Source organism: Spea bombifrons, chromosome 10 (assembly GCF_027358695.1).
Source record: "Spea bombifrons isolate aSpeBom1 chromosome 10, aSpeBom1.2.pri, whole genome shotgun sequence".
NCBI classification, from domain to species: domain Eukaryota; kingdom Metazoa; phylum Chordata; class Amphibia; order Anura; family Pelobatidae; genus Spea; species Spea bombifrons.
This window is the reverse complement of record NC_071096.1, coordinates 23,084,578-23,104,529: the sequence shown is the minus strand read 5'-3', so window position 1 is coordinate 23,104,529 and position 19,952 is coordinate 23,084,578. Positions and strand designations below refer to the sequence as shown.

The 19,952-nt window shown below is 41.0% G+C and overlaps 1 protein-coding gene across 1 annotated transcript; it reads right to left on the bottom strand.

Annotated features, from left to right (window-relative positions):
* Positions 1–216: 216 nt before the first annotated feature.
* Positions 217–14,756, bottom strand: EEF1G (eukaryotic translation elongation factor 1 gamma). Its single transcript, XM_053448802.1, has 10 exons — positions 14,654–14,756; positions 8,735–8,893; positions 8,495–8,558; positions 8,178–8,320; positions 7,939–8,082; positions 6,776–6,905; positions 3,095–3,290; positions 2,620–2,792; positions 822–946; positions 217–467 (listed from the first exon to the last, which is right to left on the bottom strand). The coding sequence occupies exons 1-10, from the start codon at positions 14,663–14,665 to the stop codon at positions 309–311; spliced, it is 1,305 nt and encodes a 434-aa protein (XP_053304777.1). The 5' UTR covers positions 14,666–14,756; the 3' UTR covers positions 217–308.
* Between the last annotated feature and the right edge of the window lie 5,196 nt (positions 14,757–19,952).

Sequence of the window (19,952 nt, the reverse complement as noted above, 5' to 3'; positions counted from 1 at the left end):
TTAAAAGAACAGTGACTGAGAAGAAGCAAAGTACTGTCTTATTAACTGATCGGCAACACAGCTACCAAAAAAAAACCCAAACAACCAACAATCTGATCCCCACAGGCATGAAGCAATTTGTTAAATGGTTTCATCCATATTTAAAGCATATGTGAAGCTCTTAAGAAAAATAATGAGACTATGTGCAAAGGCGTAAAAAACAAAAAAACACGGGCACACTGTTTGACTCAAGATTTATTTTCCATTTGCGGCCTTTGTTAAATTAAAAGGTTAAGAGACAAAAGGCGACCGTTTCTCTCTTTGGGTTCTCACTTAAAGATCTTGCCCTGGTTAAAAGGCTTGCCCACATGTTTGAATTCACCCTCCCAGCAGTAATATTCCTTCACAAGGGTCTTGCATTCTTCACTGTCAGGATCAAGCTTCCTCCAGGTATAAGATTCATAGTCTATTTGCCAGTCATCACAAAGCTGTAAATAGAGGAAATTAGTTGAAGCATGGGGTTCGTTTTCAAATTAGTTAATTGAAAGCCAGAACAATTTAGTTTTGCTACAGTTACAGTAGTAGTTCGGGGAGCCACCCCCCTTTGTAAACACGGCACCAATTGTAAGAGGTCATCTAGCCATCTGTCCAGTAGTAGCCATTTTCATTCCAATTATACAAGTATTTAAGTACCCCATATAGCACAACTAATAGTAAAGTGTCACTAGCGGTTGCTTAGTACTATTACTTCTCAGCACAGGTGTAACTTTACAGTTCAATTGAAACAAAAAAAAAATCTAATCAAATCACTACACAAATAAGGAAAATAAAACCAAACTCACCGTAAATGCTAAATCTTGGCCCCTGAAAACCCATACCCCAGATATAGAACTGTCATTGTTGCTTCCAAAAAGAATGACGCTGGCAAAACCAGTTTTACGCAGTTTGTCGAGACGCTGGAACATACCTGAAAGTTAAAAACAATGCACATTGTTTGCACATTTTGGTTTGTGTCAGAAAATTGCTCTATACATAGTGCTGAAGCATTTAACTTGCTATTCAAATGTAGTACTTACCTTAGAGAGTTGCAGCTCCTTTCCTCTATGGTCTAACAGTGGCAGGAAAGCTATCCCATGTGAATAGACCTCAGCTTTCTCTGAGCCATTGCTTGACGCTGCCTACTTTGATTTTCTCATTACACATTATGTATTGCTAATTTAAATTATAAAAACTAAAAAAAAAAATCAAAGGCTTATTAACCCCTTAAGGATCAGTGCCAATTTATGCTACATAGGTACAAATTTGCGTTTTCTACTCCCCATCTGTCTATTTTAAGGAGGGGCTTTTTAATGGATAAAAATAAATGAAAACATTGAGTTTTACAGGTATATAAATGTATCCGGCAGCTAGTATAACTAAGGAATTGCCAAAAGTCTATTAAATTGCCCTGATATTAACATACTCCAACGGTTTGTTTTAAGATTTATTTTTTTAAACTCCTACCTAACCTTAATTCCCCACTAACCAATCTCCACCACACTAACTACTTAATAGGCATTAAACATTACATATAAAAAATCCAACCCCTTAAAAAGGTAATGGTTTAAATAATTTAACTACCTGTGCATGTGATTGGCTAGAAGCGATCATGAACAAAAGTGCAGTAGATTGTCTGTAGACTGATTGCTACATTATACAATGACTGGCATGTATTGCGACTGCTATAAGTCATTGTCAAAGGTTCAGAAAAGTGGTAGCGCTACCCTGGCGACTTTGGTGACGCTACACTAAGTTGTGTTTCTGGAGGAAGCTCATCTTCCTGGAGCTTCTGATAAAGAGATAGATGCATTTAAACAATTGTAAGAGAAGCAAGACGGGTTGGAGAGTTTCTCTGTGTTGCTGAATGCCTCGACATCAAGACATTACAGCAACACCGTTTAAGCAAAGAAAGTGATCACAGATCGTAAGCTTGTTTAATAAAATGACGTGTCAGGCACGTCATAGGTTGTTAAATGCCTGACCGGTCTATGGACCTTAAGGGGTTAAGGAATTCGATCCCAGAACTTATTACATTGGTAATAAGTGAGGATGTTGCTTGCATTGGTGTGATAAAAAACAAACAAAAAAATCCCACAGTAATTCAAGATTCTGCAGAATCCCTCCATATGCGTTTGCCCATTTCCACCCCCAAATGCCTCCAGGAGAAAAAGTTGACCAAGTCTTAGGGAAAGCTAGGGTTTGGGTTATGTTCAGACTCCAGCACACATGTGTAGAAAGTGCTGCCACTTCTTTCAATGGGAGCACTCTCCTGTCGAGATCTGTGTCACGCAAGTGCTTTCATTTTTTTCTTTTAGAAGACTATTAAAGCACTCTCCTTTCACTCATATAGCTAAAAAGTTTTATTAGAGATACACAAGGAATAATTAGACTAAAGACAAATGCAGAAAGCTATCTAAATAAGGACACAGATCTAGTGGATTGCCTAAATCACTTATCCTGAAAGATCTCAAAAATCTTAAATTTGGTGATATTTCAATTTTATGGGCATTTCAAATAGGTGGGGGCTTTCACAAATGATCAACCGTTCAGAACTGTAGTGATTTGACAATGTTATATGTCTACATAAACAACCAACCTTACCTGTTATGAGGTTGCAGCTCATGAAAGTTTGAGTGAGCTCTCCAGGGAATCGATATTCTGAGTACCAGATTGACCAACCCTCCTTGTCAAAATGCTCCCAAAAGTAAGGCAAAGCCACGGTCAGAGTGTCTTCATTGGAATATTTCCGCTTAAATTCATCCATAACGAAGGAGCTGTTAAAAACAATGTCAGGAGAGTATGTATGTCACTGGAGGCCGGAGATTAGCCACATTGTTTGCAGGAGAGCTAAAACATTTAAAAAAAAGGAGTTCTCTCAAGGAAAAGTGCCAGAAGATCTGCAAAATCTACTGGTAATGCAGTGAAATATCCTGAAAGACATATCACTAGTATCCAGGGCAAACCTAACCTGTATCTACAGAGTGGTCAAGGAGATTTAGAAATGTAATGTGGTAAGAGACATGCAGGGCTGCTACTGACTATATGTGATGGTAACCAGACTCTGATATACAGGTACCTTTTTGGGAGGTGTGCATAAGGATCCTTTGATTTTGGCTCAGCTGCCAAGGCCTGCTCAGACTCATCCAGGTCTTCCTCGGGAGCTGAAGGAGGGGCAGGCTTCTTTTTCTCTTCCTTTTCTTTCTTAGGCTCCTTTGCTGGTTTCTCTTTCTTAGGAGTCTCTTTCTTAGGTTGAAGTTCTGCAAACTTTTTGGCTGTAAGTTTTATTGTAGAAGTTTAACATTAATTGGCAACACCAGTACACATTTTATTCTTAAAATAAGTATTACAACTGAACTTAAATTGGTACTTATTTAACCAAAATCAGCACCTACTTTTTACCTGTATCACGCAGCCAGTTTTTTTCAGGTCTACTGCAATACAGGACAACCTTTCAAATGTATGAAACTGTCAGCTAAGCCATGTGAAGAATTATATATGAAAGCAGTTTGAAAGGTAAGTTACAGTAATCTTTAAATTAGAGGATAACATTTTTTTTTTTTTTTATTAATCCGAGTATCTTGGCAAAGCTCTTTTATTTTTTGTTTACTTTTTAATCTTCTCCCTTTCCTTTCGATCATTAGAAGCAGTGTCTGAATGTGGGTCAGCCCTGTCTATGACTAGAACACTTTTTGAAGGGGATGACCATCACATGGTACAGCCTAAGGTGAAAGAATTCATTAAAAGGTTGTGTCAGATAAACATTGTTTTGGGACTACATCATACACAAGTCTTAGAAGATCAGTAAGTACCATCCTCTTAACTGGCTCTCCAGGAGCTACAACTGAGTTTGCTCACTAACTTCCCTGGTCCTGCTGAAGACTTAATATACACAGAATCCTGCGTAGCCACAAAGAGGTGTATTTTCACAGTACTTCCGGACAATGCTTTTTCATCCCAAGTCATTTCCTTGAAGGAACATAGCAAAATACTGATTGACTTGTGCATTCATTTTCGTACGGACTTTATTTTTAAATTGCCTGTTTTGTGCGTTCATATGAATTGCTGAGAACTAGGGCAATCTCAGACGAAATTGAATCGCAATAGTTCTGAAAATATAGGGTTGTATTAATTAGATTTGTTGCTGCTATTACAAGCCATTTTAGTAAAGTAAATATTAATGACTGATGGGTAGAAGTAGCCAAAAGAAGGGGGTGGTCTCAATTGTTATGGCTGATTGATGGGTCCAAAAGCCATTGGGAATTTTTCCTTAGTTTTTTCACTCTGGCCAGTCAGCATTTGTTAGAGGAAGGGACAAGCATTAGACGTTTGTGCTGAAATCATCTTAACTTGTCAGTAGCAGTAGTTACAGAAAGATGAGCATTGAAATGTGAGACAGTGACAGTTTAGCAGAGGCCAAGAGTAATGCTGGTAACTCATACAATACTGCAAGTTTATTTTAGTGCAGAAAATGTACTGTTGTGGGGCAGACTGGAACAGCTGTAGTGACTACTGTAGTGTATTACAGGGACTGCAGCAGACATTTTTCCCCTGATCCTGAGTAGAGTTTAATTGATAGACAGTTGCTCATTTATGCTACTAGCCAAACCTGTAATTTGTAGATTTTTTATTATATTTCGTCGGTATCATATATATTATTCTTCACTAATATTGGTGGCAAAACCAGGCATTATGATATCTAATATCGGGGAAATCCAGTCCTGCTTCATACGGCTGCATGTGCCAGCGTCTGCATCTCTTTAACTGGCTTTACTCTGAGGGAAACTAATTTCTAGAACGAAAGGCAAGTCCAGAAGGTGTCAGGGACCGTGCCCAAAATGTCATACAGAATATAACATTTAAATAAATAAATAAATAAATAAATAAGACTTCTGAATTTCGGCCAAAATCTGAATCAATTTTGCTTGCAGTGCATGTCTAATGATTAATAGTAAAGTAGGGCTGCAACTAACGAATATTTTAATAATCGATTAGTTGGCCGATTAATCGAATAAAAAAAATGCAATTTTTTTTTAAATTTCAAATAATGTAATAAACGTACAATTTACACTTTCATCTCTTTATTGCAATGGCCTCTCTCTATTCACCTTCTTATTTTACTGACATAATAAAAGCTACAAGAACCCAAACACAATGTTTCTCAAACTAGGTTTTAATACAAAGTTATTAGTAAATATTAATTCATATGTTAACTATTTTTCATATTTAATAAAAACTGGGGAAAAAGCCTTGTTTATATTTTCTTTTATTTACCAAACTGCCCCCAGTTATGCACATCTGACCCCCAAGCTTGCCACTCTGCCCCCATATATGACTTATAACTCTTATATGCCAGAGATTCCACTGTGCCCCCTGATATGCCACTGTGCCCCTGATACGCCTTATATGCCAGTGATATGCAACTGAGCCCCCTGATATGCCTTTTACCCCCAGATATGTCTTATGCCTAATATCGATATGCTTTATACCCCCTATATGCCTTATAACTTCCAATATGCCACTCGCCCCCATTTATGCCTTATACCTGCCTATATGCCACTGTGCACCCTGATATGCCACTCCGCTCCCCATAAATGCCCTGCACCACCCTGAAATTCATTATACTCCCTGATTCACCACTCTGCCTCCCCCAGATATGCCACTCTGAAATTCATTATACCCCCATACACCACTCTACCTCCCTCTATACACCACTAACTCCCCAGATATGCCTCCCTGAAATTCACTACACCCCCATACTCCACTCTGCCTCCCCCCCCCCATACCCCACTCTGCCTCCTGTCAGCAACGGAGGTTCACAAGACACCAGGGAGCCGGGGTGAGGAGTCAGAGGGGTATACACCCCTCCGACTCCTCCCCCTCCCATACGCCACTCTGCCTCTCTCCCGACTCCCTGGTGTTTTGTGAACCTCCGTTGCTGACAGGCACTTTCACTGCAGCTTCATAGAAGCCTCAGTGTAAGTGAAGGGCAGTGACGGAGGCTGTCTGTGCACATCGTGCAGACCCCCACCGGCTGACAGAGAATCGAGGTCTCCTGCAGAGGATCATCCTCTGTCAGCCGGTGGGGGTCTGCACGATGCGCACACACAGACTGCCTCCGTTACTCACCTTCACTTGGAAGTGGAGGGGAGAGGTGGAAGTTGTCTGTGCGCATCACACGGACACCCACCGGCCGACAGTGAGGGGAATCCAGGTCCCCTGCAGAGTTGCGGGGGATCTGGATTCTAGTGTTATAATCCGATCTCTGTTTGAGGTCAGATTATATAAGGAGAGGAGTTTTTCCAGAGCATTTGCTCTGGAAAAAAAACTCTTTTTATAATCGATAAAAATCGATTCGACTAATTGATAATGAAAATTGTTGACAACGATTTTCATCATCGATTATTATCGATTTTATCAATTAGTTGTTTCAGCCCTATAGTAAAGTCTCATAACATACATCTGGGAAACACAGACTAGCCTCGCTAACAAAACCTACATACGGTACACCAAACAGGAAAAAAAAAAAAATACAGACTGAGCCACAGATCCCAAGTAGCCAATCAGAAGCATGGTGATCAGTGGCCTCCTAAGATTAGTTTCTCGACTGAATCATATATTCGTTATCTTATTTACTACCAACCTGAAAGGTTTGAGGCCAAAAATGTTCATATAGGAACACTTCAAAATTGTTGGGGAGACTGGTGGACTTCGAGAGGAATCACAAATAAACCTTTGATCATTTGTAGTTGGCTCTTACCATCAAACTGTGCCATCTTGTCACACAGCTTCACCTCTCCTAACACGGCACGGAACTGTGGCTGGTTCACACAAGTCACAAACCATCTTGTGACATTGCCAAACGGCTGACGGAATGAGGGATCCAACACCTAGATAAAGATATAAGTTTTAATAGAAACTCTGTTTAAACTTCACCAAGTAGGCTTGACCACATCCACATGCATTGAGTTGCTGCCCTGTGATTGGCTGATTAGCCATTTGTGTTAACGAGCAATTGAATAGGTCTACCTAATAAAGAGGTCAGCGAGTGTACCGTGTGTGTGTGTGTGTGTGTAATATTACATAACAGTCAAGCAACCTGTAACATCCAAGGGATGAAAAGATCTTTGGATAGAATGATGGTACAATTTCTAAGTCAAGAGTAACTGCACTGGAAAAACTTAGTCTGAAGAAGGCAAGCATAATACAACCTTACTTGTATGGAAAATATAAGGCTCATGTACAGCCAGAGTTCCCAATTTTCAGATTCTTACAGTCTCAAATTTATGTTAGGCGGCTCCTCACATAAAATTACAAGAGGGAAATCTGAAAAAATGACACTTATCTGCAACAATTCCTGAGATTATTACTAGGGCTGAAACAACTAATCGATAAAATAGATAATAATCGATAATGAAAATCGTTGTCAATGATTTTCATTATCGATTAATCGGATCGATTTTTGCTATTGCTTTGGAAATTTCTTACGATGCACATAGGACAGGCTGGTAGAGTTTTACATAGATACAAACTTCAGATTCCCCTTCAGTGGGACGAATCAAACCATGCAGTGGGCAAGGGTTCCAGTTTCTCTCTCAGGTAAGTTTGTCATTTTTGAAGAATGTGTATTAACATACTTGGATTACTTAAATATGCTTTCTGTAGGGTTGTCAAGTGCAACAAACTGTCCCTTCATCCACCAGAGAAAGTCACCTCAAATATCACATGTCAGCATCCAGGTCTGCCAACAAAGTTTATTGGAACAAAAGCTAAAAATGTCTAATCTACATTACTGTATTTTATGCTCAATTTTTTAATTGAATTTTTAATTGAATTCCTTTACCGACCCAAACTTTGGAGGCAGAGATACATTTACCTTAAATTCTTCTAAGAAAAGCAAGACAGAGATAAGTTGTCATTTACCTGTTTATAAAGCCAAAGAAGAGAGCATGCTACTGCAATGTCAGCCAACGTGACCCTCTCCCCCACAAGGAAAGTCCGTGTTAGCAGATGTGCATCCAACACACCCAGCACGTTTTTCACCTCCTCCTTGGCTTGTTCTGTGGCCTGGGGAGGATTGGGGAGAAAATTCCAAGATGAATTTCAACTGTATATATTACACATATTTCCTTGGCAAAAAAAAAGAAGACCATAAAACATACCTGCTTGTTGTACTGCATGATTCCTAGAGTTGGGAACACCCAAGCACTAGCAGGGGGTACAATATGGCTGTCTGAGAAGCTGACCCACTGAATGATTTGAGCCTGCTCTACACGGGATGTACCACGCAGTTCATCATTTCCCACTGCGAGAAAACATTTGTGAACACTGAGAATTTTTCATTTTACACAAAGCAAAAGGTGGGTAAGGAATACATATTGTTGTAGACAGGAAAAGGCAGGCAAGGGGCAGACAAAATGCAAGACACGGAACATACGGAGCAGAGAAACTGTAAAATGAAGACATTTTAGGCCCTCACCATAATGAGCAATGGCACTACTTTCAAACAGGCAAAAACCTTCACTATCCTCAAACGCTGGGACCTAAAAACAGAACAAGATTTGCAAGTTATGCCAACTCTCCCGTCTTATGTTCCATGTATTTTGTTAGATATCTTCTCCCCCGCCTATGTTCACTTAAATACAACTCTTTTCTATAACTCCACCCACACACGGCCTGGCTAAATTTCAGCCTGTACAAGCGTGCATTTGAATCTTACCTTGCCAAGAGGAAATTTTTTGAGGAATTCTGGTGTCTTATTTGTCACTCCAAACTGAAATTCTGGCGGAGAAGCGGCAACAGTGATTGGAAACCCTGAATACTGGGCAGCAATGAGTGGCTTGTATGCCCTCCAGTTATCAGGGTACGTGTACAGAGTCTGACAAGAAAAACATTGCATTTAGCGAACACATTTACGTATATGACAAGTAACGCAAAGCCACCCATGCATGTATTCAACAGTTAGCAAAATTAACACCTTCGCATTCTGTTTTTTCCCTCCTGCTTTGGAGGGAAAGCAGTACCATTTACTCTTTACCCAAAAACATTAAGTAGGTTGCCTCATTCCTCATGTTAGAATGAAATTGATCACCAATACATTTACAAGTTACCAAGTCAATATTGTAGTAATATACATGGAGCATCTTTGAAATAAATGAGAAATCAAGAGCATATCCAGCGAATAACATTCAAAAAACACCTAAGGCATAAACACTGGGGATACCTTCACAATATATGAGCACAGCTGCGGGGGATCTGGATCTTAGTCGTCTCATAGTCAGACCTATTTGAGGTCTGATTATAAGACGACCCGATTATAAGACAAGGGGTATTTTTCTGAAAAAAACCTCGTCTTATAATAGAGCAAATACGGTATGTACTTTTGACATAGTAGCAGGATATGCAATATATGGCCATACAGAGCCCCCAATATTTAGGCCTTTTTGAATGTTATTCCCCGGGTGTGCACCGATTTCTTGCTTTTTGTGTATTTATTGGTCATTATTATTCTATCAGCGACATCCGAATGTGCATGGCTTTTTAGGTAGTGCACACCCCTATTTTTAATATTTCTTTGAAACTCCCTGAACTGTTGGACCTTTCCATTTCACATAACCCCCTTCATGACCAGTACACAAAAGGTCCAAGTCACAAAAAGCTGGTATGTCAAAGGTCAACATTGAAACATCCAGAAATGTGAGGAGAGGGAAAACAGCTCTCAAATTTAATGTAGTGGCTTTCAGTACAACCAGAAGTTCAGGCATTAGCCTTTTTAGACTGCACAGCAGAGAAGTTTAATCACCTGGAAGAGGGTTTAAGGCCCTTCCCTCTTAACCCCTTTACGACAAAGCCTGTACGTGTACAGGGTCACGATGCAATTCATTGGTGTCAAAGCCCTACATGTACGGGCTGCTGTTAAATACCAGCATCGCTGTGATCTGCGGCTTTGCAGCATCCACGGAAGCCTCACAAGCGAGGCTGGCCGTAGATGACGGGAGGAAAGCCCTCCCCCGAAAAAAAGAACTTAGGAAGTGATCAGCAATCGCTTCCTAAGCATAATCGGTGTTGCTGACATGCCTCGATAGAGGCATGTCAATAACACAACCCCCTGCTCCGAATAGCAACCACAAGCACCATCAGTAAATGGCATTGCCGACAACTGTCAGAGTTCACAGAGGGTCTTTCAACCATGCAGGTCAATAGATCCCAGCTCACTAATCACAATGTGATTAGTAAAATAAACATTTAAAAAAAATTGGTAACATGTAAAAATAAATCCCCACTGTCACAAAAAAAAAAATAAAAATATAAACATATACCGTATTTGCTCGATTACAAGACGAGGTTTTTACCCAGAGCAAATGCTCTGAAAAATACCCCTCGTTTTATAATCTATAGGATCAAATATGTCTGACTATGAGACTAAGATCCAGATGCAGGGGACCTGGATCCTCCTGTCTATGCCCCCCCAGCTTACTGGTGCTTCTGAGTCCCCGGTGCTTAGTCCGGGCAGCGTGTAGAGCAGAAGTTGTCTACGCGAATCGCGTAGAGCTCTACAGGCTCCCCGGACTAAGCACCGGGGGACTCAGAAGCACCGGTAAGTTTGGAGGAGGGAGGGGGAGGGAGTGTTAAACGGGGGGGGGGCATAAGGCATTTCTGAAGGCAGAGTGCTCTGTGAAATGCTTTTTAACCCCCATAATGCCACTCTGCCTCCAGAAAGTCCTTTTAACCCTCTATACGCCACTCTGCCTCCTGAAAAGCCCTATACCTCCCTATATGCCACTCTGCTCCCTAAATGCCAGAGTGGCATATAGGGGTATAAGGCATTTCTGGAGGCAGAGTGGCATATAGAGGGTTAAAAGGTGTATCATAGGGCACAGTGGCATTTAGAGGGTTAAAAGGCATATAACGGGGCTCAGTGGCATATAGGGGGTATAAAGTATTTCTGGGGCAGAGTGGCAAGCCTGGGGGCAGATGTGCATAAATAAATATTTTTCTCAATCTTAGCTTTTATTAACAAACAGTTGTTCACATAGTTTACATGAATTACCATTTACTGGTAAATTTTTTCCTATAGGGTCGTCTTATATTCAGGCTTTTTCTTTTTTTCATAAATTAATATTATAATATTATAATCGAGCAAATACGGTATTTGGGCTGCAACAACTAATCGATAAAACAGATAAATCGATAATGAAATTCGTTGGCAACGATTTTAATTATTGATCAGTTGAATCGATTTTATAAGATTAGGGTTTTTTTTTGGCAAATGCTCTGAAAAATACCCCTCATCAGATAATAACACTAACATCTAGATCCGCACAGACATCCTCCGCTACTGTCCTCCACTTCCGCTGGTGCTTCTATGATGGAGCATCAGCGTGACGTGACCTTCCTGTGCTCCACCATAGAAGCCCCGGTAGAAGTACCAGACAGCACAGTGGAGGCGGTTTGTGCACACCGTTCACCGGATGCCAGAGAGGAGGATCCGCCGCAGCGGTTAAAATAAAATGTATGCGCGCATACAATCTCTGCTACTGCCGACACTTCCACTGGGGCTTCTATGATGGAGCACTGGTGTCACATGACCATAGAAGCTCCAGCGAAAGTGCCGCCCAAAAGCAGAGGTTGTCTACTCATATCGCGCAGACCCTCACCGGCTGCCCCTACTAGAGACACCAAGGAGTCAGGGACACGGGGGGTAAGCATGTCAAGGGCAGTGGCATATAGGGGTTATAAGGCATAGCTGGGGGGCCAGAGTGGCATAGGTACCCTGAGGTCTACCAATTAACAGATAACGTCACTGCTCCATGAAAGAGTAGCACACAAAACTAAGCACACTTATAGGGCTGCAACAACTAATCGATAAAATCGATAATAATCGATAATGAAATTCGTTGGCAACGAATTTCATTATCGATTAGTTGAATCGATTATTATCGATTATAAAATGAGGGTTTTTTCAGAGCAAACGCTCTGAAAAATCCCCCTCATTATATAATCCGTTTAGTCTGACTCACCGTCTCACAGCAGCAGCTCCTACTTACTCCCCCTCCCTGTAATCACTGTGACAACTGGCCCCGCCCCTTCCTTCTCCAGGCCAGAACCACATGGCTGTGACACTCATCTAACTGTAAGTATATGTGTATATATATATATATATATATATGTATGTATATATGTATGTAATATATATATATATTTGGGCTACTGAAAGTTAGGGGAGGTGGGGGTTAATTTAGGGGCAGTTATGGTTAGTTGGGGTGTTTAGGGTTAATTTAGGGGCAGTTATGGTTAATTGGGTGTTTAGGGTTAATTTAGGGGCAGTTATGTTAATAGGGTGTTTAGGGTTAATTTAGGAGCAGCTGTGGTTAATGGGGTGTTTGGGGTTAATTTGAGGCAGTTGTGGTTAATGGTGTGTTTAGGGTTAATTTAGGGGATGCTGTGGTTGATGGGGTCTTTAGGGTTAATTTAGGGGATGCTGTGGTTAAGGGGGTGTTAAGGGTTAATTTAGGGGCAGTTATGGTTAATGGGAAGTTTAGGGTTAATTTAGGGGAATCTAAATCCTGGGGCAGTGAAGTGACATATCTGGGGGTATAAGGCATATACAGTATATAAGGCATTTGTGGGGAGGGCAGTGTGGCATGTCTGGGGAGGACAGAGTGGTGTATCAGGGTGTATAAGGCATATCTGGGGGTAGAGAAGTGGCATGTCTGGGAGGCAGGGTGGCATGTCTGGGGAGGATGGAGTGGGGTATCAGGGGATATAAGGTGTATCAGGCACAGTGGCATATGTGGGAGGCAGCGTGGAGTGGCAGATGTGGGAGGCAGCGTGGAGTGGCAGATGTGGGAGGCAGCGTGGCATATGTGGGAGGCATTGTGGAGTGGCAGATGTGGGAGGCAGCATGGCGTGGCATATGTGGGCAGGGCAGGGTGGCATGTCTGGGGAGGATGGAGTGGTGTTTCAGGGGGTATAAGGCGTATCAGGCACAGTGGCATGTGGGGGGTAGAGTGGAGTGGCAGATGTGGGAGGCAGCGTGGAGTGGCATATGTGGGAGGCAGCGTGGAGTGGCAGATGTGGGAGGCAGCGTGGAGTGGCAGATGTGGGAGGCAGCGTGGAGTGGCAGATGTGGGAGGCAGCGTGGAGTGGCAGATGTGGGAGGCAGCGTGGAGTGGCAGATGTGGGAGGCAGCGTGGAGTGGCAGATGTGGGAGGCAGCGTGGAGTGGCAGATGTGGGAGGCAGCGTGGAGTGCTGTGGTAGGCAGCGTGGCATATGTGGGGGGGCAGCATGGCATGTCTGGGAGGCAGCGTAGCAAGCCTGGGCTCAAATGTGCATATATTGGGGGGCTGGTTGGGAAATAAAGACAAGAAATGTATTATCAAAGTTTTTTTATTCTGCTGTTTGTATTTAACATCATTTGTTTAGTAAATTATTTTAAATAAATGAAAAATTTACATTCATTTTTTTTTTCCGATTAATCGATTAATCGAAAAAATAATCGGCCAACTAATCGATTATTAAAATAATCGTTAGTTGCAGCCCTACACACTTATAACACTTTATAACTCTCAGAAGCATTATAAAATAAAAAAGCACGACTATATGCATACAATAGAAAAAATAAGGTAACTCCGGTACCATATGCTTTAAAGTGGATATGGTGGCTGCCGTTTGCCTCTAATGTAAGCTAGGTAGAAATCCTAAAAACGCCAGCATTTTCCCAGCCAAGCCATTTTAAAGGACGTTTACAGAACAGAGGAGTTGTATGAAAATAAAATGTAATTTTAAATCAGACTCCAACTACAAATCAGAATGTGTGTGCCCAGTAACAGTCCTATATAACATGTATATGTAAGCCAATGGGAATACAGTAAATCACCGCCAACCAGCACCCAATTATTCTCCCTGGTGGGGAATTTAGAGGTATACTGAAGTGATGCCATTACACTGTCACAAATCACTACAAAACTAGAAGATGGGGGCTAAAGAAGAAACATTAAATTTGAACGGACAATTATGAAATAGGAGTATTAACTTTGCCCATACGTGATGTTACTGTATAAACCGATTTGGGAGATTACAGCTACCATTGTTGTTAGAAGCCCATTAGTGGAAAATGAGAAGAGAGAGCTATGCACGTGTAACATAACTCAAGAAAATATATCACTCTAAAGCATTTTTATTTAAAACAATTATGCGATCATACATAATTCCTTACACAAGGTGTAGTCATTTTCAAAAGCTAGAACCGGTCCTGCGCACATGCATTTCTCGTTTCTTTTGCGTTTACGACAAACACATTTACTCTATCTAAAGCCATACAAGGTATATAATCACTATGATATACCACGTGCATTTTACAAATCTATGGTTCGACTGGCACAGAAACCTTGATAAGGGAAACGTTTTTGTACTTTACTATGCTATGCTATTGTAAAGAGCTCCCCGGGAGCCCCTTCAAGTATACTGGGTGTCATACATATAGGAACATCTCAATTTTCGAGCCGATAAACTCAAAATGAAGGCTCATAAGGTCAGGAGGTATTCCCCCCGGCAATCACGGACTTACACACCGGCTAATAAGTAACCCAGGATACAAGATGGCATTGGATTCCCGCAGACCTACTTAGTACTCACCCCACCAGCCATCTTCGTACGAGGAGAAAAGGAGGAGCCGTACAGCAAAGAGGTTAACGTAAACGAGGCAATAACCGTAAAGCGCAGTTGACGTTGCCGTGCTAAAAAGCATAGATTATATGTGTGACACCTTGCGGTAGCAAGTGGGATTTATGTCATGTTATGTGGGATTTATGTTATATATATATATATATATATATATATATATATATATATATATATATAGATATATATATATATATATATATATAGATATATATATATATGTATATATTGTACTTATCTCTTTGAAGTAAAGACCGTGGTTGAAATATGAAATATGATTTCAAAATAACAGCGGAAGAGGTTTCATTCTTTAACCCCTTAAGGACCAGGCTGTTTTTTTTACTTTTTGTACCCTTTGGGACTGAGGCTGTTATAACACTTTTGCGGTGCTTGTGTTTAGATGTAATTTTCTCCTTACTCATTTAGTGTACTCACACAAGTTACATATTGTTTTTTTCAGGACAAGAAGGGCTTTCTTCAGATACCATTATGTACCATTGATCATATTTATATCTAAAAATTGGAAAAAAAACACTTTTTCTCACTTTTATTTTAAAAATCTTTTACTCATCCAAAACAGCTAATGAAAATGTTTTTATGTTTTTTTGCTTGTTTCTGCAAGTTACTGGGGCAAACCTGCGAACTCTCCGGGTTTGACCAGGAGATTGCCGGGTGAGCGCTACGCCTCCGGTTCTCCAGGTCAAGACCCGAATCCTCCGGGTCGTGGCAGCGGGGTCTTGACACGCCCCGATCCCCGGGGGTGGGGGTGTTACCCGCTGCTGTCAGCAGGAACGCCCCCGACGTCAGTGTGCTCGTCCCGCAAGGGATGGCTCTGGGTAGCCAGAGCCGAGAAGTTCCCAGGTATGGCAATAAGTACAAGTAGCGTTATGTTATTTCAAAACCATTTTTTTCCACACTGGTCATTCTGCCCCATGTGCTATTTCTGTTATCTTTGAAGATGGACAATGCAATATACCCCATCAAACCATATATTTTTGAAAACTAGACACCTCAAGGTATTTCAAATGCTGGCATTTTAACCCTTTCCAGGCACTAATTCTACCACTACCCTTTGTCAAACTTTGTGGTAGTAATTTATTTTGTGGTTTTTTTTTATCACAAAAATTGCGCTTCAGGTTTGGATTTACAGCTCACAGCAGCGAGTTGAATTGTGTAGTGTAGGACTCGCCTTAGAGGTTTGCTGTGATGTGGCAGGCGAGCTTCCATTTTAATGGCCATTGGAGTGAAACTAAAAACCTCCATTTGTCTAAATAAGCACAGGTGTTTGGGATAGTGTGCAGGTAACTATTTTTCGTTGTTTGTTCTATGTATTTTGGGCTGATGAATACTATAGCCGTTGCTGCCGCCCAAGAATGATGGGAGTTTGAGCGCAGGGTTTTCTTCTGTGTGTGTTTCAATTTTGTATCTCACAGCCAGGTTGCTATTGCTGCCGCCCACCCCATGTGGTCCCTATTAAGGGCTAATAAATGTGTAGGGGTTTAGAGAATACCCCTCTTTGTCTCATTAGAGATTTTTACCTTTAGCTCACAGCAGCAAGGCGAATTGTGTAGCGTAGGACTCGCCTAAGAGGTTTGCCGTGACGTGGCAGGTGAGCTTCCATTTTAATGGCCATTGGAGTGAAACTAAAAACCTCCATTTGTCTAAATAAGCACAGGTGTTTGGGATAGTGCGCAGGTAACTATTTTTCGGTGTTCTATGTATTTTGGGCTGATGAATACTATAGCCGTTGCTGCCGCCCAAGAATTATGGGAGTTTGAGCGCAGGGCTTTCTTCTGTGTCTATGGATTTACAGCTCCTGGTATACGTCACTTTCGAACAAGACCCCAATATGTGTTCAGCAACATCGCCCGAGTACAGTGCATGGGTTTGTCAGGTTGTTTTGGTCAGTCTGTGCTTATGCCCTATCTTTGAGCCCAGCCACTCGAATCTACCCCATCAAACCATTCATTTGTTTAAATTCGACACCCCTTCGGTATTTGAAATGCTTAAACTCTTTCCATGTCATGATTTTTGGGAAGATACAGCGCTAATTTTAGCACTTGCTCATAATAATAAACTTAATTTTTTTACATTTTATTTATTTTATACTTTTTGGACTTTTTTCTACATTTTGCTGGAACTGGATGGTTCCTCTCATGGTGACATCACTGTATAATTATTTTTAAATGTTACTACTTGTTTTTTTAGCTATTTTTTTTCCAATTTGTTTAGTATTTTTTATCTAATTTACTAATCACATTGTGATTAGAAAGCTGGGCTTTATTGACTATATTCAACCTGCAAGTGGAGATCCTCTAGCGAAGTTTCCCAACTTAGTTATTTTTTTAAAGGACGCGCCACCATCGTGCAAGTTGCAAAGTCTTTCTCAGTTGTGACCGATCTCCGGGGTGAGTGTTAGAAGGCGCCTCCTAAACTCTTTTAAAATGGGCGTACTGTATGGGGACGTTGATGCCCCCGGAGAGGCTGAAGCAACACCGTTTAAGCAAAGAAAGTGATTGTAGATCTAAGCTGGCACGTCATTGGTTGTTACCTGACCGCTTGTGTCTGACGTGCCTGGGTTGTCATTGGGCATTAAGGGGTTAATATTAGACCCTGCTGCCGATTTATATATAAATATTAGACCCTGCTGCCAATATATATTAATATGAGACTGTGCTGCCAATATATATTGATATTAGACCCTGCTGCCAATATATATATATATATAAAGATCCTGCTGCCAATACACCGAAGGAAAAAATTATTTGATCCCCTGCTGATTTTGTACGTTTGCCCACTGACAAAAAAATCCAGAATAACGCATTTCAAGTAAGTTGATTTGCATTTTACTCAGGGAAATAAGTACTTGACTCCTTTGCAAAACATTACTTAGTACTTGGTGGCAAAACCCTTGTTGGCAATCACAGAGGTCAGATGTTTCACCAGGTTTGCCCACATCTCAGAAGGGATTTTGTCCCACTCCTCTTTGCAGATCCTCTTCAAGTCATTAAGGTTTTGAGGCTGACGTTTGGCAACTCGAAACTTCAGCTCCCTCCATAGATTTTCAATGGGGGGTTTAGGGCTGGAGACTGGCTAGGCCACTCCAGGACCTTAATATGCTTCTTCTTGAGCCACTTATTTGTTGCCTTGGCCGTGTGTTTTGAGTCATTGTCATGCTGGGATATCCAAGATTTGACGGTACATGGCCCCATCCATCGTCCCTTTGATGCGGTGGATGTTTCCACCTCCATGTTTGATGGTGTTCTTGGGGTCATAGACAGCATTTCTCTTCCTCCAAACAGGGCGAGTTCATGCCAAATAGCTGGATTTTGGTCTTATCTGACCACAACACTTTCCTCCAGTTCTCCTCTAAATCATTCAGATGCTCGGTTCCGATGAACTTCAGACGGGCCTGTATGTTAGAATATTCTTTGTCTTGAATATCTAAACTTATCCAGTGATCAAACAGCAATCAAGACCACAGCTTCTATGTCCTATTAATCAGGTTTATTCGATAACAAATTATCAATCATACAGTACCGATGCTGGAACAAATGGTGATAAAAGGTACTGTAGGCTCAATATTCTTGGTGAGATGAAGGTGAGAGCGTGGAAAGAGACCTTGTCCTTGTAATCATGCCAATTTATACCCCTTTACATTTGGTTAGGGTATACGTAAAGGCAGGGGCGTACCTAGAGTATTTGGCACCCGGGGCGGATCCTGTAAGTGGCACCCCCCCCCAAATGTAAAGACATCTACAAAATTATGTTGGCAAGAATATTTATTGCACCAATTTGTAAACTGTATGTCAACTGTAAACAACAAGAAATCTGAAAAAATAAATTAATAACTTATAAGTAAAATAAATATGTTTAAATAACATTTACTGAACATATAATAGTGCTTTCTTTAATAACCCCCCCCCCCAAAACAACAAACACAACAAGTTTCTAAGAAGACCTAACAAATGAGTGACAAACATTACAAATTAAGTACTGGCTAAGCAGCTAAAGACACTATAAACTAAAAAAAATTCTGATATTATAATCAGGAGTCACCATAACATTGTTCTCTTTTCATTTAAGCATTTGCATATATAGTGGTGTTGCCATGTCGACTCATGATTATATATACACCATATGAACCAGACACTGACTGTGGTATAGCATGACACCTATCACCATATACTGAGCCAGGCAGTGACGGTGGTACAGCATAATGCCTATCACTCTATACTGAGACAGACATTGACGGTGGTGCAGCTTAAGTAATTTCATTATATATTGAGGCAAACATTACAGTGAAACAGCATAACTCCTATCACTATACACTGAGCCAGATACTACAGTGGAACAGCATAACACCTATCACTATAACTGAGCCAGATATTGATGGTGGTACAGCATAACCGCTATCTTTATATACTGAGCTAGACACTTATAGTAGTACAACATAACTATCATTATACACTGAGGCAGACATTGACAGTTGTGCAGCACAACTGCTATCATTATATACTGAGACACGCGCTGACAGTAGTACAACATAACTGTTTCCATTATATACTGAGGCACAAGCTGACGGTGGTACAACATAACTGTTATTATATACTGAGGCCCACATTGCCGGCGATACAGGATAACACCTATCACTTTATACTGAGCACACATTGACGGTGGGGCAGCGTAATCCATATCACTATACATTGAGCCTGACATTTACAATAATGCAGCATAACCCATATCACTATATACAAAGCCATTGATGTGGTGTAGGCCTACCACTTCAGTGTCTGGCTTAGTATATAGTGGTAGGGGTTATGCTGCATTATTGTAAATGTCTAGATCGATGTATAGTGATAGGGATTATGCTGTACTGCCCTCAACTGCAGATCAGGGGAAGACTGTGAGAGTCAGTACAGCCTTCCCTTCTTCTGACTGCACCGTGACATTGGGAGGTCCTCTCCCCGTAATCATCCCCAAAGTCCATTTGTCCCCTACGTCACTAAACCACAACTCTCTTTTAATTACTCCCTGTAGTTCAGGTATAGCTCAAATAAACAACACATGGAAACAGCACGTGCAACTGAATAAGACATAAATATCCTGTATTTACAGGTATACATAAATAATGTATGGAAACATAGCATTGCAGGTATAAATCAACAGAACACACAAACCCAGCATTGCAGGTATAGATCAACTGGAAATCACTCAGCACTGAAGGTATAGATCAAATAAACAACACATGGAA